Source organism: Penicillium pulvis, assembly GCF_028828015.1.
Source record: "Penicillium pulvis strain IBT 33274 chromosome Unknown contig_1_segment0_segment0, whole genome shotgun sequence".
Classification (NCBI taxonomy): Eukaryota; Fungi; Ascomycota; class Eurotiomycetes; order Eurotiales; family Aspergillaceae; genus Penicillium; species Penicillium pulvis.
Window position 1 is genome coordinate 1,806,215 of NW_026643074.1, and position 25,894 is coordinate 1,832,108.

General features: G+C 49.8%; 12 protein-coding genes across 12 annotated transcripts; 7 read left to right on the plus strand and 5 right to left on the minus strand.

Annotated features, from left to right (window-relative positions):
* Nucleotides 1-63: 63 nt before the first annotated feature.
* Nucleotides 64-2,277, plus strand: N7503_003623 (protein kinase COQ8; the record flags this gene model as incomplete). Its single annotated transcript, XM_057063170.1, has 1 exon — nt 64-2,277. One exon carries the CDS (start codon nt 64-66, stop codon nt 2,275-2,277), a length of 2,214 nt encoding a protein of 737 aa, XP_056924085.1.
* Nucleotides 2,278-2,838: 561 nt separating this feature from the next.
* Nucleotides 2,839-4,314, minus strand: N7503_003624 (alpha-mannosyltransferase; the record flags this gene model as incomplete). Its single annotated transcript, XM_057063171.1, has 1 exon — nt 2,839-4,314. One exon carries the CDS (start codon nt 4,312-4,314, stop codon nt 2,839-2,841), a length of 1,476 nt encoding a protein of 491 aa, XP_056924086.1.
* Nucleotides 4,315-5,634: 1,320 nt separating this feature from the next.
* N7503_003625 (uncharacterized protein) lies at nt 5,635-7,035 on the plus strand (the record flags this gene model as incomplete). The annotated part of the gene is made up of 1 exon (XM_057063172.1): nt 5,635-7,035. One exon carries the CDS (start codon nt 5,635-5,637, stop codon nt 7,033-7,035), a length of 1,401 nt encoding a protein of 466 aa, XP_056924087.1.
* Nucleotides 7,036-7,172: 137 nt separating this feature from the next.
* Nucleotides 7,173-7,648, minus strand: N7503_003626 (uncharacterized protein; the record flags this gene model as incomplete). The annotated part of the gene is made up of 2 exons (XM_057063173.1): nt 7,173-7,403; nt 7,469-7,648. The coding sequence occupies 2 exons, from the start codon at nt 7,646-7,648 to the stop codon at nt 7,173-7,175; spliced, it is 411 nt and encodes a 136-aa protein (XP_056924088.1).
* Nucleotides 7,649-7,905: 257 nt separating this feature from the next.
* On the plus strand, nt 7,906-9,823 carry N7503_003627 (putative Snf1 kinase complex beta-subunit Gal83). Its single transcript, XM_057063174.1, has 3 exons — nt 7,906-8,674; nt 8,746-9,319; nt 9,370-9,823. The coding sequence occupies exons 1-3, from the start codon at nt 7,953-7,955 to the stop codon at nt 9,418-9,420; spliced, it is 1,347 nt and encodes a 448-aa protein (XP_056924089.1). The 5' UTR covers nt 7,906-7,952; the 3' UTR covers nt 9,421-9,823.
* Nucleotides 9,824-9,916: 93 nt separating this feature from the next.
* Nucleotides 9,917-11,108, minus strand: kae1 (O-sialoglycoprotein endopeptidase; the record flags this gene model as incomplete). The annotated part of the gene is made up of 2 exons (XM_057063175.1): nt 9,917-10,659; nt 10,757-11,108. 2 exons carry the CDS (start codon nt 11,106-11,108, stop codon nt 9,917-9,919), a joined length of 1,095 nt encoding a protein of 364 aa, XP_056924090.1.
* A 332-nt stretch (nt 11,109-11,440) lies between these two features.
* On the plus strand, nt 11,441-13,153 carry N7503_003629 (ribosomal lysine N-methyltransferase; the record flags this gene model as incomplete). Its single annotated transcript, XM_057063176.1, has 4 exons — nt 11,441-11,591; nt 11,707-12,308; nt 12,367-12,594; nt 12,677-13,153. 4 exons carry the CDS (start codon nt 11,441-11,443, stop codon nt 13,151-13,153), a joined length of 1,458 nt encoding a protein of 485 aa, XP_056924091.1.
* Nucleotides 13,154-13,749: 596 nt separating this feature from the next.
* Nucleotides 13,750-15,680, minus strand: N7503_003630 (uncharacterized protein; the record flags this gene model as incomplete). Its single annotated transcript, XM_057063177.1, has 4 exons — nt 13,750-14,514; nt 14,569-14,865; nt 14,931-15,413; nt 15,525-15,680. The coding sequence occupies 4 exons, from the start codon at nt 15,678-15,680 to the stop codon at nt 13,750-13,752; spliced, it is 1,701 nt and encodes a 566-aa protein (XP_056924092.1).
* A 471-nt stretch (nt 15,681-16,151) lies between these two features.
* cnaB (calcineurin regulatory subunit B) lies at nt 16,152-16,998 on the plus strand (the record flags this gene model as incomplete). The annotated part of the gene is made up of 5 exons (XM_057063178.1): nt 16,152-16,263; nt 16,338-16,390; nt 16,451-16,524; nt 16,589-16,923; nt 16,988-16,998. 5 exons carry the CDS (start codon nt 16,152-16,154, stop codon nt 16,996-16,998), a joined length of 585 nt encoding a protein of 194 aa, XP_056924093.1.
* Nucleotides 16,999-19,786: 2,788 nt separating this feature from the next.
* N7503_003632 (uncharacterized protein) lies at nt 19,787-21,369 on the plus strand (the record flags this gene model as incomplete). Its single annotated transcript, XM_057063179.1, has 3 exons — nt 19,787-20,636; nt 20,960-21,223; nt 21,278-21,369. The coding sequence occupies 3 exons, from the start codon at nt 19,787-19,789 to the stop codon at nt 21,367-21,369; spliced, it is 1,206 nt and encodes a 401-aa protein (XP_056924094.1).
* A 1,466-nt stretch (nt 21,370-22,835) lies between these two features.
* fpaI (putative methionine aminopeptidase, type I) lies at nt 22,836-24,241 on the plus strand (the record flags this gene model as incomplete). Its single annotated transcript, XM_057063180.1, has 5 exons — nt 22,836-22,970; nt 23,031-23,064; nt 23,124-23,437; nt 23,494-24,040; nt 24,114-24,241. 5 exons carry the CDS (start codon nt 22,836-22,838, stop codon nt 24,239-24,241), a joined length of 1,158 nt encoding a protein of 385 aa, XP_056924095.1.
* Nucleotides 24,242-24,636: 395 nt separating this feature from the next.
* Nucleotides 24,637-25,798, minus strand: N7503_003634 (mitochondrial 37S ribosomal protein uS9m; the record flags this gene model as incomplete). Its single annotated transcript, XM_057063181.1, has 2 exons — nt 24,637-24,872; nt 24,931-25,798. The coding sequence occupies 2 exons, from the start codon at nt 25,796-25,798 to the stop codon at nt 24,781-24,783; spliced, it is 960 nt and encodes a 319-aa protein (XP_056924096.1). The 3' UTR covers nt 24,637-24,780.
* Between the last annotated feature and the right edge of the window lie 96 nt (nt 25,799-25,894).

The window sequence follows — 25,894 nt, forward strand, 5'->3', positions numbered from 1 at the left end:
CCCCGAGCTACCCGATGCTTTACTAACCCACCACACCACTCCATTGGAATATTTGAAGACATCATGTCTGGCCGGCGCTTGCTGGATGTCATTCAATTACTCAATGTCTCAAAAACTGTAGCTGGAAAACACCTGGCTATTCGAAAACATCAGCTCGATGTCTACACACGGACTTCCTCCCTCACGAAGGGCATCAAGGAACAGACGGAAGGACTGATCCTGACCGCACAAGCCGCTGCCGCTCTCGCGCGACGATTCAATGATACATCGCCACCTCCCCCAACCTCCCCGTCGCCGACCACCGTCTCCGCCGACCCATCGGCCGATTTTGCTCCTAGCTCCCCGAAAGCTGCGGAAAAAACAACCGCCTCCCCCACATCGGACAACGCGCGCGTCGAGGAACGTCACGTGGAATCACAGATTCCCTCTGCAACAGCACAGTATACCGGCACTGAGAAGCCTGCCGGCTTGAATGTTAGCCAGCAGCAGGATGTCTTCTACGAGCCCTCGCGACAGACTACGCCGGACACACCCGCGCAGCCGCGCGTGACAATACCACAGGCCACCGCAAATGTCCAAGCTGGTGGAGTGGAGGGGTTGAACGCCGACGTGTTTCACGCAGCTACTGGCCCGGAAACCAATGCTGCTCCTGAGGTACAGCAGGAGATTCCAGAGGAGATGATGCAGGATATTTTCCAAAGCCCACGAGTCTCTCGTTTGCTTGCAGGGAAACCCAAGATGAAGAGAGACTGGCTTGCAGAGAAATATGCCCCTCGCAATACTCCGCCGGATGCGAAATCGGCTGCAGAACCCGAGGCTTCGTTGAAGTCTGAGCAAGAGGAAGCTCAAAACTTGGCTGCCAGCGTCGCCGAGGACGTTATCGCGCCAGTAGCGGAGGTAGTGGCCGAGGACAAGACCGTACCATATCAGATGTTGGAATCACGCGTTCCATCTTCCCGGATTGGTAGATTGTGGCAGTATGGCGGGTTGGCAACTTCGATGGCCTTTGGTGCCGTAAGTGAGACTGTTCGCCGGGCGACTGGAAGCCAGCAAAGTGGCTCTATTATGTTCAGCGCAGCGAATATGGAACGAATGGTGGCGAAGCTATCGAAAATGCGAGGTGCCGCTCTCAAGCTTGGTCAAATGCTAAGCATTCAAGATTCAAACATGTTGCCCCCGCAAATCCAGCTTGTCCTGCAGCGTGTTCAAGATCGCGCCGATTACATGCCTGCTTCGCAGCGTGACAAAGTGCTTGCTGATAACCTTGGCCCTAATTGGCGGGACCTCTTTTCCTCGTTCGACGAGATTCCTATGGCAGCAGCTTCTATCGGCCAAGTCCACTCCGCTGTCCTCAAGCGAACAGGCAAGCCCGTCGCAGTGAAGGTCCAGTACCCCGGCGTGGCAGGCTCGATCGATTCCGATCTGAACAATTTATCTATCCTTCTGACTGCCTCCCGACTCCTCCCTCGAGGCCTCTACCTCGACAAGACCATCGCCAACGCCCGTGTTGAACTCGGCTGGGAATGTGACTACATCCGCGAAGCGGAGTGTGTCGCCCGCTTCCGCGAACTCCTCCACGGAGACCCCGTCTTCGTGGTACCTGAAGTCATGCCCGAAGCCTCAGGCAAACAGGTACTGACCATGGAAATGCTTGAAGGAGTTGCCGTTACCAAGATTCAAGATTTCACTCAAGACCAACGCGACTGGATCGGCACCCAGATTATGCGTCTGTGTCTGCGCGAGATCACCGAATTCCACTACATGCAAACAGATCCCAACTGGACTAACTTCCTTTACAACGCTCACACAAACCGTCTCGAGCTCTTGGATTTCGGTGCCTCGCGTGCCTATCCCGAGGAATTCATCTCCACTTACGTACGCACTCTCGTCGCGGCCGCTAGCAATGATCGTAAAGCGTGCCACGACCTCTCTGTCGAACTCGGCTACTTAACTGGCCACGAGTCCCAGGCTATGGTCGACGCTCACGTCTCATCAATTGTCACCATCGCTGAGCCGTTCATGCTCTCCTCGCCTGATCTGTATGACTTCCAGAATCAGACTATCACTGATCGTATCCGGGCGCTTATCCCCGTGATGATTCGTGAACGGCTTGCTCCTCCTCCCGAGGAGACGTATAGTCTGCACCGCAAGCTCAGTGGTGCTTTCTTGCTCTGCGCGCGGCTCGGTAGCCGCGTTCCTTGTAAGGAGTTGTTTGCCGAGGCTATCCGTAACGGGGAGCTGAAGGGCTTACCGGTGGGTGAGCAGAAGCAGACCTGATTCTTGCCAAGGGAGTCTGAGCATTATAGAAGGGATATTTGCATTGCGGTCTGTACTTTATGTATCATAGAAAGAACTTTGTACAATATTAGCGTCCACTGGTGTGGCATGGCTTCAACTGATCTTGTGGCGTTCGTTATCAATCTCCTACTTAGTGTACAATTGGCCTACACGGGAATCGCCATTTCTCTGTTGCTTTGCTCAATTAATGGTTGTAGTATTGTACAAATTTGAGGGAATGTAGCTGAAAGCATAGATCTGTCAAGTCTCATGAATAAATCCTTTCTAGGATATAGCTCCCCTCCAGGCCAGCTGGAAGATTGGTCAAGATAGGAGTAGACGCCAAGCAAGAGATATCTCCGTGGCTATCTGGGATCTTTCACCCATAGCCATGGTGGGCTGGCTAACCTAGCAATGCACGCAGAGCCATGGTTGACAAGATGAATCGCCCAGCCGGTGTCGATCATAGACCTGTTTAATCATTTCCGTCAATGGAGCCTCGGAACGAGTCACCAGTAACCAATGGTAGCCGTGAAGTAGTCGGAAGTTGAATCTCCATCTTCAAGTTGGAAGCCCATTAGACTCATAAACATTGTGCCAGTAATTTTTAACGCCAGCACATATGCCTTTGTAGTTATCCCACGAGACAAACTTGTGTTCTAGCTCGCAAGCCGTCCAGAGAATCTCTCGCCAGAACTCTTTCTCGATATCAACTTTGGCACTGAATCGACCGACAACGTCTTCAGGAATTGTCCAGGCACGAGTGTAAGTACCGTCATCGAGGAACGCAGGGTTGACCTCATGCTTTTCAAAGACTGTCGCGGGGTTGAATTTGGGGAAGTTGGCGTGAATGAAGAAGACATCTGGAGCAGGTGCCTCGTCGCCACGAACGCGCCAACTCCCTTTGCTTGTAAGCGCATAATCCTGCATTGGATTGAACTGAGCCATCGCAGAGCCTGCCATGCCTCCTTCCTTCCTATGGCCGAGTGCACAGATAGACTCGCTGACTTGATAGAATTGCTCATTCATTGCATTCGCAGCTGCAACAAATGTTTCCTTGTCACCCTCGCCGGCCGCTCCTTGCGACAGGAGCGGGTAATAGTGTGAGGGACCCCAATAGTTATAATATGTGCACAGCAAAAGGGTGCCCATATGCGTCTTCTTGGAAATAAGTACTTCGCCAGACTCTGTAGATTGGCGCAAGTTCATGTCTGGAGTTGGTATACCGGTAATATCATAGAAGAGAGGCGAAGCCGAAGATGCCCAGAAGTCAGGCCAGGTGACCATGTTCTTGGTACGGAATGGTTCACCCTTGAACAGGGCTTCAGGTTGCTCAAGAGGAAATGCGTCTGCGTCCAGAAAAAGAATTTCCTCGAAGGAAGAGAAGAGCATCGCAAAAGGCTTGAATTGATACTTTTCGATCTTGGCGGGCGCTGCTACCAGAATTCGAGATAGCACAATACATCGCGCATTTAGGGATGGCAAAACCGTATCACAAATGTAGTCCTCGTACTCGTTCTCGTCTGCTAAGAAAACCTCCATTGGTAGCGTTGATCCCGTCCGGCGAAGCATGCGTAGTGATATAACCAGAACCGGTAGGTAAGAACCGCCAGCGGTTGATACCACACCCCTGGTACCGGGAATGTATTGTAACTGGGGTGGCGAGCTTGTAATGGCAGATATGAATCCAGTGTGTGCCTCCTTCATTGTTGTGACATCCTCCGAAGCAATCTTTACGAAGTCTGGGCGTGGGGCTGCATCCTTCACTTTGAAACCCTCGGTCGGCGCCTTCTCATCCTCGACCACGGCATTAACGTCTGGCCCATATTTCTCCAAATACCCATGGAAGGTCCTCCAAAATCTTTGGTGCGCTGCTGTTAAGTCGGGAGGGGTCTGTGTGGAGCTGCCGAGGCTGTAATCGGAGGCAGAGCGGCTAGCGCTAGGGGTCCATTGCGAGTAATTCCAGATGATAAATGAGGCGATAATCAGAGCGCCGACCAGCGTGCGTGCACGGAAAATCCCTCGAGGGACGCCCATGATGGGCGCGCTGCTGCAACGCTCACAACCACCGATAAACCTCCACTGGGGCCCGCTGGAGCCAAAGTTGGGCCGGTGGGTCTGGCGCTAGTAGTTTGACAGGTGAGATCGATCTGATCATCTACCTCAGGTTGGACAGGATGAGTGAATTGGACACCTCGACATGGAATCAAGGATTTTTGTTAGATGAAAAGTGTTCAAAGGGAGCATTCTTGGGAGATTGGTAAGGTTCGCAGGGTCTAATAAATGAAACACCGGTGCCATCTCGTGTGCACGGACCATGTAAGCAGGCATCCTTAGTGTACACAGTACGGAGACTTGTGGGTACTCGCAAGTACACTCGACTTATTAATATTTAATTAACCCTAACAACTCAATGGCTAAAATGAACTCCGCTGGAGACAGTAGCTCGTAACCTGTTAGGCCTCAATTGTACATCTATGAATAAATTCGATGAATCCTAGGAGAGAGAAGAATGTAACATACAGACGAGGAATTATTAGAAATTATTAGCTCCTTGCATGTCCTACCAACCTTGAAAAGACACTATAGCTCTGAAGTCGGAGCTTACTAGAAAAACACACAAATTCAGTTGAACACTATTACTTAATTATATCTAAAGTAGCGCAGTATGCAAGATTCAGGGAGCAATACCAGAGTACATACCCAGGTACCTACATGCTCACGCTACTATGTAGACTACGCTGGAATGTGAAGGTTGTCAAAGAGTGATATGATAGCCACTAAGCTACCTTTCTTATCTACATCATGGCTCTAAAGAAGCGTTTTCTCATATATTGACGCGGACTAAGCGAGTTGATGCGATGTCCTTTAATACTTGACATTTTTCTTTACATGACAGTCACTACGCTACTTCAAATGCAGTAAATGAGGGTGTTCATCTAATTTTATGGTGCTCAATCCTCGCGCTCCCTGAAGTCCATGGGCTCTTCATATACTTAGAGGTCTTTCATCCTAATCTGCTTAAACTATTTGAGAGAGCTATGTATATACCCTTTGTTTTCTGTCTTTGGGTCATATTGGTTTTGTATCCGGACATTGTTCTATTCGGTGGCTTGTTCCTTTGTTCTAACCACTTCCAGCATCCTGCATACTATCATTTGATGACATTGAAAGAGTAACTACACTCACAGATAGATTTATGGCTACCTGTCCTCAATCGAAAGGACAAAGACAGTGAGTGGCGCTTACCTCCGAATAATTCATTATATAAAGCTAGGCTAGACACATTAATTTATTAATTCTATTCCGTCAGTGCAGTCCACTGTCAAGTACCACATCTACTTCTACACAAGACCCATGCCTCGCTCCCAGAATCAATACCATTACTACCATGGTCATGAAAGTGGACCCGATGGAGTCCATGACCATGAACCCGAATGTCCTTTCTTTGAAGAGAGTCCTCCAGAGGTCTACCAGTCCACCAAGCTACCATTTCTCCACTCCTCCACTTCCCTCTCGAAAAGCTTCGACAACATCCTAGGTCCAGGCACTATGTCCATAGTGGAAAGCCACGCCGAAGGGGATGCCTGCGATGTCGCCATCGGCGGATTTGAAAGCGTCCGCGGCCGTTCAATGTACGGACAACTCCTCAATTTCCGCAACGAGCATGACCACCGTGTCAAACTCTTACTAAACGAGCCCCGTGGCTGGAATGGTAAGAATGCCATTTTCCTTCTCAAGCCCATTGCCCATGATTCAGAGCGCAGTCTGATTATAGTGAAGAATGATGCATACGTCCCCTTTTCTGTGTCGAGTATTATATGTGCTACTAATGTGCTAGCTGAGCTTCCGCATGCTGGTGGACCAGTGCCACGGGTGCCGTTTCATAGGTATGTTTTTGAGACTGGGGCGGGGAAAGTGATGGCTCAGGCGAATTTCACCCAGACTCCTGATCGGAGGTATAGGTGTGATTCTGTAACTGTTTATTGTGTGCCTTCGTTTGTATTGGAGCTTGGTTTTATGGTCCAAGCTCCCGGTTTGGGGGCTGTGAAAGTTGATATCGCCTATGGGGGTGTTTTCAGTGCGTTTGTGGATGCCAAGTCGGTGGGGTTGAGACTTCAAAGGAATCAAGGCGAGGAGTTGGTACGAATTGGGGAGCGTATCAGACGCGCATTGGCGAATTGTGGTCTGGAGGTTTATCATCCTAAAGACCATGCCATCCGGGGTATCACCAATATCGTGTTCATTGAGCAGGTTGAAGAAGATGGGGTGCGAAAGATAGGTCTGAGTGCCACGGTGATGTCTCCTGGTCGCCTGGTCCGCAGTCCTTCGGGTACATCGACTTGCGCTTGGCTTGCTATTCAGCATTGCCGTGGTGAGATTGCGAGCGAGACCTTTCAGAGTAACAGCTTGCTTGGAACCCGGTTTTTTGGTCGTGTCCGCGGTGAGTTGAGAGTGGGAAGATATAACGCGATATATACTTCTATCCAGGGAAGAGCCTGGGTCACTGGCTTCAAGCAAGTTGCTCTAGACCCGAGTGATCCTTTCAGGGTGGGGTTTCGTGGTGCAGACCAATGGGGCCCGGGTGGAGATAAGGACAAGGAGGAGGAGGCTGAGGAGAGGAAAGAAGAAGAAGACATATTTGGTCTGGGAATATGCTTTGACTCAATAAACTTGCATGAGGAAGTGATCTCAGACCAAGATGTTACACAAGCAGACTACGAATCCGCTAATGATGCTTTAGGGAAGACATTTTGATGGTTGATGATATAGCAAGATGCCGAGGCGGATGATTCTAGATATGAGAAGCCAGGTTTTTCATCTATGTTATAAGTTATGCTATTATATCTGGACGAAGAGTATGTCCGACTTAGATAGGCAGTACACCGTAACGATCAAGCCGAGCTATTCTCTTCCTCTTCCGGGATCGTTGTAGACAATAGTTGATGGTCCCATTTAGACTGCCAGTCTATTGGCTCGTCTTTTAGGAGTGGTTCGTCCTTCGGCGATGGAGATGGGCGTGACCGTAGCCGAAGGAGCTCGGACAGAGCATCTCCAGTAAGATGTAGGAACAGGCCCACTGTGGCTCCTGTGATCACAGCTCCTGTCACGAAATACAGAAATGCCTACTACATGTAAGTTTCAAGAAAAAAAAACAATGAAGAACAAACTAGCGATGATGTAGACCTACCTCGAATTTAATCAGGATTTGAAGAGGGAATAAAGCTATCGTGAGGAGGCCATGCAAAAGATAGAGCAAGGGGGATGCCAGCAAGTAAAGAAGCGAGAACAACCAGGATAATAGGTTCAACAGTATGCCATAAATTGCGTTAAAGACAAATAGCAGGCCTCCAATAACCAAGCTATCCATTATGTAGATCGGGGAGCTATGGATGGGTTGAGTAAGGTTAAAGGGGGGAAAATCCGGGGAAGCCGAGTTATTGCCGCAAGCCCTAAGCCCTAGCCCGATTCGATCTCCGGCGTCATCAGCTCGACCGACATTGAAAGAGGGAGCTGTGTCTAGATTCCTCGGCATTTATCAACACTCTAAGGATAGCTCCTGGATGCTGTTGGCCTGATCAACTTCTTCGTCGCAACCTTATCTCCTCCGCCACTCCACTCCCCTCATACCCGATACTCTCACCCGTCACCGTCTTTCCCCTACCCCGCCTTCGATGGGCAACAATCCTTCCAAAGGCCCAGTCGGCGATGTGCCATCAGGCCATATTCCCAATGCTGCCGTTGAGCGAAAAGTCGTTCGCCGCGCGTCACAAAATACAATCCCAACCACCAAGGCGACCGCGGCCGACCCGTCAGCGTCTCGAGAGACCGCCGCCGGTCACTCCGCAGGATATCAAGGCTCCGTTCAGCATCGGCTCCAATCCCGAAACCCGCCGCCCGGTACTCCCAGGCCCATAACTAGACCCGAGAGGCCAGTAGAGAGGAGAGTCGAACCACCGCATAGCAGAGAAGTCGCCTCGCCAGACCATTCAAACCCGGTACAGGTGCCGATTTCACGCCATGCCGCGGGGCGAGACCCTGTGGCACCTTCGGCTCCGCCGCTCAACTCCTACTATAGTGCCTCGACTCACCTGCAACGACCTCCGCGCATGCCATTACCGATTGCCGATGCTACCACTACACCTGGATCGCCGGTCATCGGACCCGAGGACTCGCATATCCAGTCGATGCCTGCGGACCGGCTGTTAGATGAACATATGGAGGCATCTCATTATAGCAATGCTACCCTGGATGGTGATGAGATGGTGGATGAGCTACGACCGTTTGGTGTCGGCAAGGCGGTGCCCACAGTCATCGAGTGGAATGGACCTGGCGAGAAGGTCTACGTTACCGGTACCTTTGTCAATTGGGAGAAGAAGTTTAAGTTACACAGAAGGTAGGAGGATCTTTTCCGTCCATACACACTGGAAAGTAAGTTTCGATGACACATGAGCTAATATCAAACAGTGAGACCAACGCCAAAGTCATGACCGCAACATTGAACCTGCGTCCCGGCACCCATCATCTGAAGTTCCTTATCGATGGTGAAATGCGGGCTTCAGATGATCTCCCAACGGCTGTCGACTTCACTAACCACCTGGTGAATTATATCGAAATTAGTGCGGATGATGCTAATGACAACTCATCTGTTTCGTCCGGAGTCCGGCCATCACAAACACCCCAGGATAATGCCAAGGACCGACAAACAGAGGATGCGGAAGACGATCCTCCGAAGAACGGGGAAGCTGAGGAGGTCCCTGCAGGAGACTTTGGCAGTGCTATCCCTCAGTTCCTTGCTGACCTGGACAAGGAAGAAGACAGTCCGGCATACTTGCAAGCTGCTAATGTCATTGGTGACACTCCAACCCCGCCCAGTCTTCCACTATTCTTGGGTAAATCGATTCTCAACACCCTTACCCCAACAAAGGATGATAGCAGTGTTCTTAATTACCCCAACCACACTGTTTTGAACCATCTGGCTACGAGTAGCATCAAGAATGGTGTTCTTGCCACTAGTGTCACGACCAGATACAAGCGCAAGGTAAGATCATTCAAAGGCGATTTTGGAACTTCTTTCTGACTTATTCGCAGTATGTCACAAGTATTTTGTACAAACCCACCGGCGATATTACTGGGGAATGATCCATGTCTTAGCAAATACCTGCAATTTACCTCGGAGTGCATGGTCCGAGATCTCTAAGAAAGCGCAAACACCCACATATTTCACCATACATTCATTTACTGCCTAGCCACGAGGGCTATTACCCTTTCGGTCGCAACGAATAACTTGTGCCATGGATGCATACAACATTGATCGAAGATTCTAAAAACTTTTTGAAAGCCAGCCAGCACAAAGGACAGACATTACTCATATTGCATGGTTTTCTATTCGAAGGCGTTGCTTCACGATAGGTTTGTGTCGGAGTTGATATTGTAGTCATGCAGATTCGATTATTTCATGACCGCGCAGGCGCGCACTTAGTAGTTTGGTTATACACATCTATTTCACTGTGATTTAATTTTGAATACACCATTTGATTCAAGAAAATCTTTCAAACGTGCGCAAGTCCGAGGCAGAGTCTTTGGATCTATTGAAGTCGTAAAACATGATAATTTTTCTATACTGAAGATGGGTATTTTAGTCTCGCCAGTCCACGAACACTTCATCTGTCCGGAATCGCTGTGTGCAAGTGGACTCCTTCAGAGGTGTCCGGAAACCTGTCTTGTATGCCTCCAGACCCGCTTGGGCAATCATGACACCATTATCAATGCAATAACGTTCGTCCGTAGCAAACACAGATCCGCCCCGATCTCGTGCCATGATACCCATCATCTCTTGCAACCGCTCGTTGGATCCCACTCCACCAACAATAAGCACCTGCTTGGACCCCACATGCGCCATTGCGCGCTCGGTAATCTCAACTAGCATTGCATATACTGTCTCCTGAAGCGAAAAGCATAAATCGGCACGAGTGGGCTTGGCATCTGGGTCTTGTTCTTCGTTGCCCTGCTCTTTCTCAATTCTCTCATCATCAAGTCTGGCCTGCTCCTCGCCGCTTAGCCCCAAAGACACGGCCAGTGCGTCGACTGCAGCCAGGATACCCGAAAACGAACAGTCCATGCCCTTCACAATGTATGGGAGCTCCACAAATCGTCTCCCTTTTTTGGCTAGCTGTTCAATATTGTATCCCGGGAATGGGTCATTTGGGATGAATAGAGTGCGCGCGAAACGATCTAGGCAGTTTCCGACAGCAATATCAAGGGTCTCGCCGAAGATGCGGTATCGCTTAGCACTGTATGCAATCACCTGTGTGTTACCACCGGAAACATAAAGGACGACCGGGTTTTCGGCGCCGGTAATGAGGCGGCCCATTTCGATATCTGGATATGCGGGACTGTATGTCAGCTACCATAGTGCTATCAAGAAGACATGCGGTGAAACTGAAAATCGGAACTGATGTAGCGTTTTGAAACTTACGTCCAACGCAATGGTTCACTCCAACCAACGGCTTATTCCACAGCAGACTCATCATTCGTGCCGCCATCACTGCGCTCTGTAGTGGGGCTCCCATGCCAGGACCTTTGGTGAAGCAGATGCAGTCCACATCTGCAACTTTAAGGCGTGCCTCTTTCATTGCATCTTTCACCATCTTCACAACCCATGTCCGGTGGTGGCGCGCAACATCCTTGGGCAAGAAACCCTCACCTGGTGGGGAATTATAGGTGTGCCGAACATTTGAGAGGATCTGCGGCGGGCTGCCATCTTCGGGATGCGACATAATCCCGATGGCAATCTTGTTGGCCGAGCCCTCCATACCGATAGCAATCATGATGACGGATTTAAAGTCGATTGACTCGAATTATGCTTGGTAAATCCGGATACCTTGAAGTTCAGTGAAAAGAGTGGGTTGATTTTCTTTATCGTTATCGGGTACCAAACCAACCAAACCGAACCAACCTTGGCGGTTCCCGTTTCTCCGAAACTAAACTACAACCCCGTCTACTTCTTTTCTTTTTTCCCTAGATTTTCAGGACCCTTTTTTTGTTCGATCTACTTTCTTTCCCTCCGGTGGGCTGGCACTCATATGTGAATTCGTTTGCCCATATTCTTCATTCTATACTCTGTTCTCCTTTTCCCCTTTGCCACCACCCAGTACTTACAATGTCTTCCTCCACCCACTTCTCGGATCCCTCGAGCTTCCAGCAACAGTCCAATGAATTTATCTCTTGGCTTGAATCATACCCCGGCGTGAAGGCCAATCAAAAGATTCTTCTGGCAGACTTAAGATCCTCCGGAGCAGGACGAGGAGTTGGTAAGCTTACCACAAAGCCCCCGCCACCCACCACACAAAATCCGCACCCTGAGCCGCCGAAACAGATCCATGAAAAGAATATTTCTCTAACAAAAGCCCATTTTGATATGCACAGTTGCTCGCGCAAACATTGCCGAAGGCGAAGAACTATTTTCCATTCCCCGCTCTCTCATCCTCGCTGTCCAAAACTCAGACCTGAAGAGTCTGCTACCGCAAGATGTCGAGGCGCTCGGTCCATGGTTGTCCTTAATGTTAGTCATGCTCTATGAGTACCTGCGCGGCGAACAATCGAAATGGGCACCTTACTTCCGTGTCCTGCCTTCTCGTTTCGATACACTGATGTTCTGGTCGGAGGCGGAGCTGAGTGAGCTACAGGGCAGTGCCATTGTGGATAAGATTGGCAAGCAGAGTGCAAATAACTCTATTCTTCAATCTATTGCGCCTATTGTCAGATCAAATCCGGCATTGTTCCCGCCGGTCAATGGTCTTGCATCTTATGAGGGTGATGCTGGCACTGCCGCTCTGCTGGAGCTGGCTCATACCATGGGGTCCTTGATTATGGCTTACGCCTTCGACATTGAAAATGGAGAAGATGATGACGATGAAGAGGGCGATGGTGGTGATGAGAGCTTTATGAGTGATGATGAGGACGAACAGTATCCTAAGGGTATGGTTCCGCTTGCTGATTTGCTCAATGCCGATGCGGATCGGAACAATGTGAGTATTGACAATACTTATTTTGACTAAGCTTTGCAGTTTTACTTACTTTTTTCAGGCGCGTCTCTTTCAAGAGGAGGAAGCTTTGGTTATGAAGGCTATCAAGCCTATCCAAGAAGGCGAAGAAATCTTCAATGATTATGGCGAAATACCCCGTGCAGATTTGCTCCGCCGCTACGGCTATGTCACCGACAACTACTCTGTGTACGATGTTGTCGAGTTAACTCTAGGCGACGTTTGTCAATCAGCTGGACTTTCAAGCAGCGATGTGGAATCCCAGCCCAGGGTAGGTCGCGCCATGTACCACATGCAGATGTGGCATGACTTTTCCACGAAACCATGAAATAGCCCAACTAACTCTACAATAGCTACAACTCCTTGATGAAAATGACGTTCTGGAAGACGGCTATGTGATTCCCAAGCCAATTGCAAACGCTAAACTTGAGGATATTCTTCCCGCCGAGCTGGTTGTCTTGCTCACCACACTGACCCAGTCACCAGAAGAGTTTGAGCAGCGTCGGGCCAAGAACAAGCCGCCCAAGCCATCTATGGATGTCGCCCAAGCCGGTCTTCTCTACAAGGTTCTGCAGTCTAAGCAGGCGCACTATGCCACCTCGCTCGAACAGGATATCAACACCCTTTCCGGACTTCTGCCACCGAATGCACCCGCAGCACTGGAGGGCTCTGCTCGCCGACACAAGATGGCTTTGCAGGTCCGCATCGGCGAGAAGGAGGTTCTGCGGGCTGTCATGTCGATGCTCGAATCTCTTGCCCCAGGTGCCTCCCAGAAAAGGTCTGCCAACGGCGATGGTCGTGGATCACGAAACACCAAGCAGCGCGTGTGATTTAAGCAATCCTTACGGCCTCGACCTACTATTTCCCATGAGAATCTTGTCGAAATCTCACTACCGACTCGATGCTCCCTACAAAAGCAGATGGCGACGGCGTTTTTCGCGAATGATTATATTGTGTTAGATTTTCGATGTCTGTTTTTCTCTTTTTTTTCCGGCCTTTCTTCCCTTTCCCAGAAATGCAGGCATCATAACTTCGAGTCGTCCATCATACAAACAGGCCGGTCACCGGCCGCGCACGCTCCCCCATTTTTCAAGAAAAGATATTATGTACACTAATAAATGCAGCGCCGCCGATTCAGGTTGGATATCATGATGAGACCCGCAAATCGACATCGAAATCTGCATCGGGAGGAATGTTGAAAAAGGTAGGTGGAGGGTGCAGAGAAACAAAAAGGGCAGAAAGCATAAGGCCGGGCTCCATCAAATCCCTTCGCCGCCAGCGGAATCGTCAAAACATGAAAAATGGTACTAAAACTACAGAGGTGAGAAGGATGGAAGAGGGAGAGGTGGTGACGAAGGGGGGGGAAACAAGCAACTCAAAACGCCCGCCAAATGCTGCAAAACGAAAACGAAAAAAGGTTGGTTGGTCAGGCCTCTGACGATGCAGTCACGACACTGGGTGCAGGGGGTGCTCCCGGGTTCCCAGATTGATCGCCTTGCAGTCGCCGCTGCTGGGCCTGCGCCTGGACTGCCTGAGCTTGCGCCTGCGCATGAGCTTGGGCAGCCACTGCGGCCTGTTCACGGGCCTTGGCCATGGTGATGGCTCGGTGCTGCATGATCTGAATGCTATACCCGTCTATCTCATGGACAGGCTCCTCATCGGAGTCTTCTTGGTCGAACTTGAATCGATCAGCTTTGACGGGGTCCATCTCAAGCTTACAGCGCGCTGCGAAGTTCCGGCGGTCAATCATTAGTCGACCACCTCGTCCGACACGTCTACGGAATGACGGCATTCGATGCGGCTCATCGTGCATCTCCATTGCCCGGGAAGCAAGTTTATCCCGAGAGAACAGTGGGCTGGTGACGTCTATTGTGTCCAAGTCGCCAGACGACTCTGATGATGGCGGTGTGGGTAGTTGTGCGGTGAAAGCTGGACGGAATGCTGCTGCATCGAATGTTCTTTCGGGAGGGGGAGAAAGTGGCGCTCGGGTATGATCTACATAACCCTCGTTCCACTTGATATGCTTGGTGATGTTCGCCTTGATATCGCGCAAGATCTCGTTCTCCTTCTCGGCTTGAACATCTTCCAGCAACTGCAAGTCCTCTGCGCCGTTGACACCTCCTTTGAGCGGCAAACGAAGTTGAGGTACACTTGGACGTTGACCAGGAGGAATCTCCAGCTTCTTCTTGGGCTGTGATGAGGCGTCAATACATGCGATCCGCGGCATGATCAGAGAAATGCTTACCTTCTGGTTGATGAGATCCTCATCGTCGTCCTTGATGTTCAGCTTGCGCTTCATCTCCTTGACTTCGGCTCGCTGCAAGAAGAGGGTCCGCTCCATTGACAACATCTCCTTCCGTGCCACCTCGCGTTGACGCACCAATGCGACCATCTGCCGAGCATCTTCAAGCTCCTTACGCAGTCGGCGCAGCTTCTCAGCACTTTGGGCATCACGACCACGAGTCTTACGAATCTGTCGCACTTCACGTCGGCGGAAACAGACGTATGGATCGCTATCGTCGGTGTCTTGACCAGTTTCAAACTAAAGACATACACGGTCAGCACTGGACTCAACTGCACCTTCACTGAAGACAATGCGCCACTCACCTTGAGGCTGGGTTCCAGGGAATTGTTCCCCTCCGCGGTTCGACGTGACTTCCAGTGTGGGTAGATGTGCTTGGCAAAGTGCTTTACAGCTTCCTCTACGGTAGAATCCATCGCCTCCTCCATCTCTTCGAAGGACAGTACCGGTGGGTTGTCAACTGCTGCAAAGGGCTGCTTAGCCTTCGCCGTCTCCTCGAAAAAGTTCATGGTAGCCTCGAAATTATCCTCAGTGCAGGGGCTCGATGCGCCGCGCTTCTGGTTCAATATCTTGAGGAAGACATCGTCCTCCTCGGTCATGTTATATGGACATCCACAGCAGTCCTCGACCGTAGCCGAGGAGCGGATGTAGGTCGCAGGCTGCGAAAAGAGCGGCGGGTAAAGTTCGTCATATCGTAGGTTACTGAGGATGGTTTCGGGGGTAGGAATGTGCGCATCGTTGACTTTACCCTGCGCAGTGAGGTTGATCGCGACTTGTAAGTGGAATTCCTATGGTACGCGCACGCGGTCAGCATCGTGAAAATTTCGTGTCGCTTTGGTGATGATGTCACGTGATGTGCAGGGGGTGAGGCTAAAACTGTGGCTAATAGGGGGACTCACCGATTCCTCAGCCTTTTCGACACCTGTCTCGATCTGCTGATGATTTTGGACATCCTCATCTAGGGCATCGATTTCCTCCTCACGGACGATGGGAATGGAGGCCTTGGAAGTAAGCTTCTTGGGGCGCGTCCGGCCCAGGCCCCCGTACCGAGTCATAGCGTCGGGGAGGGCAAAAGGGCAACGACCATGGGGGTCCCGGAGGTAAAAGTTGGTTCACCGTAAAGCCTAGATCATGCGCTGTATCGTAGTCGTATTTTTGAGATAAAATTCAGATGGGAAGGGGGGATATCGACGACGGAAAACAGGCGGCTCTGGGGCTGGCGGTTGGGTTGACGTTGCAATGTCACCCGGTGATGGCCTGTTTTGGGCGCGTGCACGGTCTCAGGGGCTCGCTTGCTGTTCCGAATGCGGTTAGTGCGGGGCTGGGCATTATCAGATTCATGTTTCCCCATCGCTCCTTCCCTTATTTCCCCAACTTCCATTCTAGGCCTTTTGCCTAACAATCACTTTTCATCACCTGATCCTAGCTCTATTCTTATCCTTACCTTCTCCACATTTGATCTTTTTTTCCCCCATTTCTCCCCCCCTCACCCTACCTTAGTATCTGCCACCCCCTCCCCAGCCACAATGGAAACCTCCCCCTCCGAACCAAATACTGCAGCCATGCATAGTGTGCAGCGACGCCGGGGCTCCGTTGGAACTACCCAACTTTTTGACAACATTGTCTCTACTTCTAACTGTATGTGATCCACCGGTCGAACCTTTTTACCCAGATGAGAAAAGGCGAGCGTGGGCTGACAGAGGGGTAAACAGTCGACCGTGAGGAGGTGGATCGACTACGGAAACGATTCATGAAGCTTGATAAGGTGCGATCATACACATGAACGATAATGTGCGCGTAATCACTGACTCTTGTTTGTTATTAGGATGGTTCTGGTACTATCGATCGTGACGAGTTCCTTTCGCTCCCCCAGGTCTCCTCCAACCCACTTGCCACGAGGTACGTCTCGTTCCATCCATACGGGCATCGAATAATTTGGCAACCCTTCCTGATTGGCTACTAGAATGATTGCGATCTTCGACGAGGATGGTGGTGGCGATGTCGACTTCCAGGAGTTCGTGACCGGTCTTTCGGCTTTCAGCTCCAAGGGTAACAAGACGGAGAAGCTGCGCTTTGCCTTCAAGGTTTACGATATTGACCGGGATGGCTATATCTCCAACGGCGAGCTGTTCATTGTGCTGAAGATGATGGTGGGCAACAACTTGAAGGATATCCAGCTGCAACAGATCGTGGATAAGACTATTATGGAGGCAGATAAGGACGGGGATGGTCGTATCAGCTTCGAAGAGTTCACCGGAATGGTAGAGAGTACCGACGTGAACCTCAGCATGACCTTGAGTAAGCTTAGTTCCCTCAAAAGTGGCGCGTGGTTGGACAAATTGGGTGCTGACGTGCAACGCAGATCAAATATAGTGGGTGTCATCAGTACTCTCACAGCTTCTCTGTGCAGCAGCTTGCTATCTATTTGCGTTCCTGCCTTTTTCTCTGTTACTTTTTTCTATCATTTTTCTTGGTTCAACCTCCGGTGCTCCGCCTTGAGCTTGCCATTTGCAATGATTTGGAGACGGCGGAGCATGCGACATGACATGACTATACGACCAGCGACGTGTGTTTATGTAGTTTAGTGGTTTCCCGCCAACTGAATTCGGGAAAGCATCGTGGGACGGGCGGGGAGCTAATTTCCTCCTCCCCTATGAAATATGAAACACTTGAAACCAACCCCCATGTGCCATCTGATACTCTCAAGGCCGAGTCAGATCTCAGCCTCACCCGCGAACTCCTCGGACCAACCTCTTTCCGTACGGACTGCAACGTGGCCCACCACAACCGGGAAGTGCAGCTGTAATTCCAATCCTGCCACTGGTGGCAGACCCCTCGGAAGGACAGTGGTCCCGATTCACCTCTTGGTCTTTTGTTTTTTTCTCGGCGCTTTTCTGCTGCTATTCTATTTTCCGAGCGTCAGAGCTATAATTGGCAAATTGTCAGCTGACAGGGTTCGCATGAACATGATGCACTCGGTACGTAGACCCGGATGGTATTTTATGATTACTCCGGTTACAGCTCGGGGTATCTATAGCCTCGGGATTTGAATCCTGTTTCATACCTGGCCAGGATAAGGTACCTAAGTGAAAGGTACAGTCATTGGCCCAAGCATTTCCAGAGAAATTAAGAGTGAACGGTAGGGCAAGAAAGTTCCGGGTAAAGAGACAAAGTCTATGGAGTCTTCAGCCTTCCACGGTGCGACTACTGGCCCGCCCACCGGGCTCCTGGTCTATATCCATCAGATCAGGCCGATCCCCCGAAATCTCAATTAGTACGACTTGTGACACAAGTCCGTCATTGACCCAGGTACTTTCACCTACAGATTTGTCAGGTGATAAGAAAGTAGTAGCTATAGTATTTGATTTCCATCCCAAGGTTACCAGGTTATAAGTACACTGCATGATGCCCTACTTCGGTACCTACAAAGTATATATATTGTATGCAATGCAGGTCATTCCAGGATCTTTCTACCCGCCTCACTTTGCTAAGGTTTGGGAAAAAGAAAAAACGAAGGAATATCAAAAGTACGAGGATTTCGATTAGGCTAGTGAAACCATTTGACCCTAACATCGGCACGTCCCCATCCCAACCAGAACGTCGGATCCGGTTGGGGGCGCAATGACATTGATCGCCGAAGTGGACATTGGGGATTTTGACAGTCCCTGGCAGATCCGCAATCGGGCAGACAATGGGACTTGCATGTCTCGGAATTGGGTATTTGTATTTTCTTGCATTGAATCAATGTATTCTGTATTATTTCCGTCCTAGTAACAATCCCTCGAGAAAAGGGGCAAAACAAGCAGGATTGGAGCAGCTGTCCGGGCAATCGACGGAATGTACAAACTTAAGCCCTTTCGGATATACTTAGCGAAGTTCCTAGCCCCTTTTTGTATGATAACTTTGTTACATGTGGGTTCTAAGGTTGTTTCGGCTCTAAATATGAACTGCAGGTTCCCTACTCCCAGCCCACTGGGTCGAGGATTTGACACTTTCTTCATGAGATTTGCTTTTTATCTCGCCTCACAGGAGATTTGTATTAATTCCCAGTTCGGGCATAGGGCACCGCCACGGCTTCATGGATTGTCAGCCCCAGGCATAAGAGTTACACATCGAAAAGTGAAAACACAAATCAGAAATAGATTAAATGCGAATTAAAACCAAATTTTCTCTGTAAAATCCCCACCTGACCTTTTGGGCACCCAAGCTGAGACTTGCGATTCCTTCTATTTTCCTCCATTTTTCTCAATTCCTATTTTTTTTCCTCGGTGGTTGTCTCCACCCCTCGTTGAATCCTTTTGCCCCCTTCGCTCTATCATATCCCTAGCTTTTCGGGAAAACAAGAATCCACCAGGAACCAGCGCCCCGGGTTCCCGGGCGATCGCAGACGTACAGGCCCGAAACGAGTTTAGGCTGTAGATCACACCGATCGGCGGACTAGCGTCCCCCTTATAGTAGATAGTCTCAAATACTATGCCCCTTCTCTACCCAAGCCCCAGGTACTCGGTCCAACCATGACACGAGCCCGATGAAGACATCGTGCTTTTTCTCCCTTGCCACTGGTATGTTCCTTTGCTCATCTAATCCGATTTAGGATTTTTCTCCCTTTTTTTATTTATATTATCATTTGATTTCTAATTTCTATTATCTCTCTCTTTCGTTGCCTTTCTATGCTCACGATCAATCAGATTCGTCATATTCAAGTTTTCGAGTACGCGCCTTTGTATTTGAGAACTTTTTATTACTTTTTTCTTTCCCTTTTCATTGGGGAAGTCTGTGTCTAGATTCGGTGGATCTTCTGGCGTTCCGACTATATATGTACATGTCGACCCGGACTACTGAGGTATATACTCTGTGAACTTATTACTTTACGCATCCGCTGAATCAGACCTGCTAGAACCAACTTTCAAGTCGAATATTGTTAAAAATCATCTAAGCCAACATAGAGGTGAGAGAAAAAAAGAAAGAAAGAAACATCAAAGCAACTACCTCAAGTGCTTGGAAAATTCAGAGAAGATCACCAACAACTCAGTGCTTGGGTCTTCCGGTTTCAAGGTCCTTGCTCTACAATTCCATCAAGCTGGCATCCTACGCAAGTCCCCCGCTGTCCCCTAAGCATTGGGCCAATCTAGATCTGCGCAGGTCCGTGTGGGACAGCCTCATGGATGGCGACCAACGTATGAAGCAGCATGAGAGGTTGATGGCACGATCTGGGAATAACACGGCCGGTGGTCGTGCAACTGATCATTTCGAGCCGACTATGCACCCACGTGGAGAGCCAACGGGGATGTCGCAGGCGCCAGAGCGGGCTCAGATGTCCTACGACTACGGATACACAAGCGGCTCCTTCCACGGCGGTTCACTACAGCCCCACGAGGTGCCTGGTTACCCACCAGAATTTACACGGTCTCGCCAGGGAGTAATGCAGCAACAAGCGCAGCATCAACATCAACATCCACAACAATCTCGGCGCCGGGCACCACACAATCCTGCGCCGCCGTTCGTACCGTACGAGTCGGCAATGCTGTACGGCTTCGGTCAGCAGGGTCCAGCACAAGGACCCTTCGACGTTGTTCCACAGTACTCGCCACGGCAATCTGCAGCGATTGAAGCGCTGTCGAACCAATTTGCTGTTCCACAATATTTCACCCCAGAAGAGTCTACCGCTACTGGGGTCCCAGCTCTTTCAACTTACCTTGGTACGCAACAAATGCCATATAATCACCCCGGTCCCATGGCACGCCCGAGCACCACCCAGCCCTTTCCCGCTACTATGTCCGATTTCACTCCGATCGGTACCGCGGGGTCGAGCCGATTGGACCCGCCCAGCCATCATTCGGATCCTCCCCAGCAGCATGCTTCGGATCTTTCCTCTCTCGAGGAAGCTTACTCCCAGTACCAACGCGCCTTGCGCGGCACCTTTGATTCAACACGTACAGGACGATTGGTGGAAGCGAGTCGATCACTATTGGAAATTTCCGAGTGGCTTGTGACTAACTCACGGGATCTTGGTAGGTTCATATTTTTTCTTTAATTTCATTTTTTTCGGGGTTCGCTTCACTTTTTTGGCTTTTTCTTCTGGCGGGTCTTCTGGGTGGTCGTTTTTCGCTGCGAGTTGCGCGATAGCTTCGCCAGTTTTGCATGCTGTATGGCTGGGATAGACACGCCTTGTCGTACGGAATCGCACTCTGGACTGGACCCTGTTTCTGTGAATCGCCCTATTTATCTTATTCTAAGATTTTCTTGTTACTATTTTTCGCCTGCAGGCACGCGTCATCCAAGCATCATCTGACATATTTTGAGGAGAGACTAATTTCGCTTTTGTGATACATAGGAATCCTACGCGACGACCATCTTTCTTACCCTGACCGCCTAGAGCTGTGGAAAGAATTCAATATCTGTTGGCTGGCTGTCTGTCAGAAACAGAAAGATCTAACCCAGGAGTATATTGCGGGCCATCAATCCTCGCAATTTAGTCTACTTCCTCGAGATCGCATGGAGGCGATGGGGAAAGCCCTGATTCAGCTTTGTGATCAATTGGAGCAACACGGCCTAGTTGATTACCAGATGGGGATTTGGGAAGAGGAGATCCTCTGTGGTAAGTTTACCCGATATAAACCAATAAATCCAAACTAACAATTCATCAAATTAGTACTGGGTCAATGCCTCGATCTACTGGAAAGCAAACCCGAACTACGGATGGCAGCCGTTCCTGAACCACCCACAGCAGCCCCGCGGCCTTGAAACCCTAAAGTCTATATTGCCGCGACCACCTCTTTCCTAATCTCGATCGGTGTTAAAGTTCCACCAAAAGGGCCCTCAAAACACATCTCACAAAAAAAAAAAAAAGCGGAAAGCACAAACAAAAAGACCAACAAAACACGGGCTGGAACAGATCTTCCGCGACGATCGGAGAGAATCCAATGGTTTGTGAAGGGCAAACACAAATGACGGGCGCCGGCGCCATGTATTGGCTATTGCCTACTAGCGCCGCGCCAATCGCCCGATGATCACCGTATTTGAGATCCAAGAAACAAGGCGCCAATGAATCGGATATCATTGATGATCCGATCATTGATCACATCACATTTTACTACTCCTCCGACTTTACCCTTGTATCCTCAATCTTTACCCCTCTCTCTAACCCCTTCCTCTTTTACCTACTCCTACTCCTGCCCTTAGCTCCGGTGCTCAGTTCGCCTAGTCCACTTCCCCGCTCGCCTTCTCGGGACAAATTGTGATGTGATGAGACGAGACGAGATGGCAGGAACTATACTTGTATGTCTTTGTGGCTGTGGCTTGCTTCGGACTATGATGAATTTGACGAGTAAAATGTTGTATATACCTATTTGTCATGTGTGATGGTGACTTATCTACTTTATTTTTTTTTATCATTCCAACCTCTTCCAATAGGGATAATGGATGTGTAAGTTTGCGCCTTGAATGTAAGGGCCCGTGGAATTGATGTCAACAATGTCCGATTAGGAGCCCAGAAACGGCAGCCTGAGGTTTCAGGCTGTACATTGGCAGTGACCGCCTTTGCATAGAAATATTAGTCATCAGCTACACATCAAGTGGAAGGCGCGATTATTCACATTGTATTAGGAGGGCACGATTGATCTGCTATAAAAGGCGCGTTTCTCGGCTATGGAGATCCCTGTTTATCAAAATCCAACCCGTCTGTACTATTTATACTTGATTCTTCCTTTCATTTTTTCTCATCATTGCAAGCCGCATCTGAGATCAATCAAATCCAATTAAGCGAGACAAGTAGAGACTGGAAATATACATATTCATCATCGGATTATCAATGCAAAACATCAAACTGAATTCAGTACATAAATTGATGTATACAAAATGCAAATTTTACCGAGATTCATCCGGTCTCGCCTTACCCTCCTTTCCTTAACAGCCTGCAATGTCTGTGTTTCAAGATTTAATTTACAAGCCATTAAAATTTGGAAAATATAGATAGACATATTAACCAGGAAGACAGGAAATATGAGCACTTTACTGTAAAATACTTCGGTCTTCCGATCGACAAGGTGTAGTGCACCCCACTCGCCCGAGGCTCAGAGTGGGGGCACTTGCAGCCTTGCACTACAAATAACCTGCATCCGGCAACCTATCATTCATCACCAACTCACACTGACAAACAGTCTTCCCATCGCTGGGGTTCGACGGAGCTCGACTTTTAAATCTCCGCGACAATGTTTGACTCTGTAAAAATGTGTTCCGGGGCCGATTGCGACAAGAACGCTGGGACCTTGCAATGCCCAACATGTCTGAAGCAGGGCGTGGAAGGTAGTTACTTCTGCACTCAAGACTGCTTCAAGAGGAATTGGGTAGGTCATGTCCGCGCAAATATCTCTTCTACTAGGGGCTCTAACAATGATCCCATTCAGACCACACACAAGGCGACGCACAAGGCACAAAATGGTATCGTCCAGGTGGCACGTGCCAGTCCTTTATATTCTTGTTCTCTAACCGTGTTTTAGCTAGCGGGCTCTATAACCCGTTCCCAACATATAGATATACTGGCTCTGTTAGGCCTGTATACCCGCTCTCTCCGAGACGCGCTGTGCCCAAAACAATTCAGCATCCCGACTGGGCTGAAACAGGTATCCCAAAGCGCGAGAGGAGCTTGGACAGGAACAAGATTGAACTCTTGGATGAAAAGGGCCAAGAGGCCATGCGTAAGGTATGCAGATTAGCTCGAGAAGTACTCGACATCACTGCCGCAGCGATAAAGCCTGGTGTGACCACGGATTACTTGGATGAAATCTGCCACAATGCCTGCGTTGAGCGAGAGGTGAGTAAAGTTCACCCGGCATGAAGATATCGAGTAATCCACTAAATCCCGCGCAGTCATACCCATCTCCTCTCAACTACAGAAAATTCCCCAAGTCATTGTGTACATCTCCAAATGAGGTTGTATGCCACGGTATCCCCGATCAGCGAATTCTTCTTAATGGAGACATTCTCAATCTTGACATTTCCATCTACCACGGTGGATATCATGCCGACTTGAACGAGACTTACTACGTTGGTGACAAGGCTAGAGCGGACCCGGACTCGATCAGACTCGTTGAAACGACGCGGGAGGCCTTGGACATGGCCATTGCGATAATCAAGCCAGGTGTACCGATCCGAGAATTTGGCAAGATCATTGAAAAGCACGCAACCTCCAGGGGACTTACCGTTGTCAAGACTTGGGGTGGCCATGGTATCAACTCGGAGTTCCACCCTCCTCCTTGGATCCCTCACTACGCCAAGAACAAGGCTGTGGGAACTTGTAAACCTGGTATGACGTTCACCATTGAGCCTATCTTGGCTTTGGGCAGCAACCGGGAAGTGTACTGGCCGGACGAGTGGACAAATGTTACCGTGGATGGTAAACGGACAGCTCAATTCGGTGCGTATAGACTTTCGGAACTCAGTTCCGGCCTCGGGTTCTGGGCTCTAGATACTAATACGGACAATGTTAGAGCACACTATGCTTGTGACAGAGACAGGCGTCGAGGTCTTGACGGCGAGGCTGGAGAACTCGCCAGGAGGACCAATCCCTATACCGGATGTTGCAAACGAAGATGCAAATGGAAAAGCAAATAAATAACGGGATAGGCGAACTCAAGAGTGTCTGTCAACATGACTCTATGCATAAAACCACATGTGCAACAACATCACGTGGATAGCACTTAAGTGAGCTTCTGTATAAGATACATTCAATGTATATATATTAGACAATTAGGCTAGCAGGACCTCAGAAATCCTCCACTGGGGATCCCTATTCCAAGGTTCAAATCTGGAAGACTGATATAGGCTTTCAAGTACGGACCACACCTGTTAGGTTGTGGATACATAGTGTATGGTTTGGTTTCATCTTTATTCGACGTTGCCCAGGTGGCTGAAACCAGAGTTTCATCATCCATGGATGCATAAAGTCTCCATAGAGACTGCCTGATTTTATAGCGGATTTAATGGAAAATTTTGAATACCGAAATGGTACAATTATCATGATGAAAGCTCCATATGCATTTGAGTACAGGATATATATAGAACAAAATTGGCGACGGGCTGCCATGGCAGGTGAAATAATACAAGGTGGATGAGAAAAGAAAAGAGAAAAGCATCGCTGGCACCAAATCCCACTTTTCAACGCTTGACCCAGGTAGGCATCTTGCGAGCCTTGACGTGACCCGGCTTCTTTCTCTCCACACGACGAGCATCGACACTGATAACACCAGCTAGAATAAAAAATTAGCAAATGCTCAAGCACAGATAACGTAGCACGTGAAATCTTACACTTTCGCAAAATAGGCTTCAAGCCTGGCTCATGAATCAACAGTGCTCGCCCAATAGCCAAGGTAATAGCCTCGGCCTGGCCTGTCACACCACCACCGCGCACAGTAGCCCACACATTATACTTGTCCAACCGCTGAGTACACCGCAGCGCCCACAGGGCACTCTCACGATCATGCACGCGCTGGAAAACCTCCACGATCGACTTGCCATTGACAAGAACCTCACCCTCACCCTCAACAAGTCGCACAACAGCAGTTGACTCCTTACGCTTGCCCTTCGCCCGTGCAAGTCCATTATCATCCACGACTCGCGGCGCATTCTTTAAGGCGTACGGGTTTCCGGGACGCAGGAATTCCTGAAGGGCAGTGCGCACCTCTTTCGGCACGAGGGCAGGCTGGATCCGGTTCAGTCGCTGCAGGATCTTGACCAGGCTCTTGTACTTCTTGACGGGCACAGCTTCGCCCACGAAGTCACGGAACTGTGCAAGCTTGAACCAGGCCATGCGTGGTGCTTCACCGGGGGTTACTGTTGGGAGACGGGCGTGTTTGAGTTGCAGGGCTTCGAGGCGGAGGACGTGGTCGATGAAGCGTGGGTTGCCGGAGAAGTAGGAGGGGGACGCGGGAATGATTCGGGCGGGTTGGAGGCGGAATAGGTCAAAGTTGATTTTGGGAGCCGCAGTCACTTCCTGCGGTGGAGGCGGCGGCGCCTGCTGCTGCTCCGAGATCACGGGCTGCTCGGGCTGAGTCTCGGTCGCATAGTTGCGGACTGTCTGGCGGAGAGCTGGGATTCTGGACCGACATGGTAATGAGGATTGTAGCCGCAGCGATTGCATTGCCGAAGCAATGCCATTGGGTGTGTACCGAGCCATTGGGGATGTGATTGGCAAGGGACCGGTCTGCGGAACGTTCTCTGGAGTTGGCGTTGGATTGCTGTTTTTCCAGGTATCATGTGACTGCGGATGATC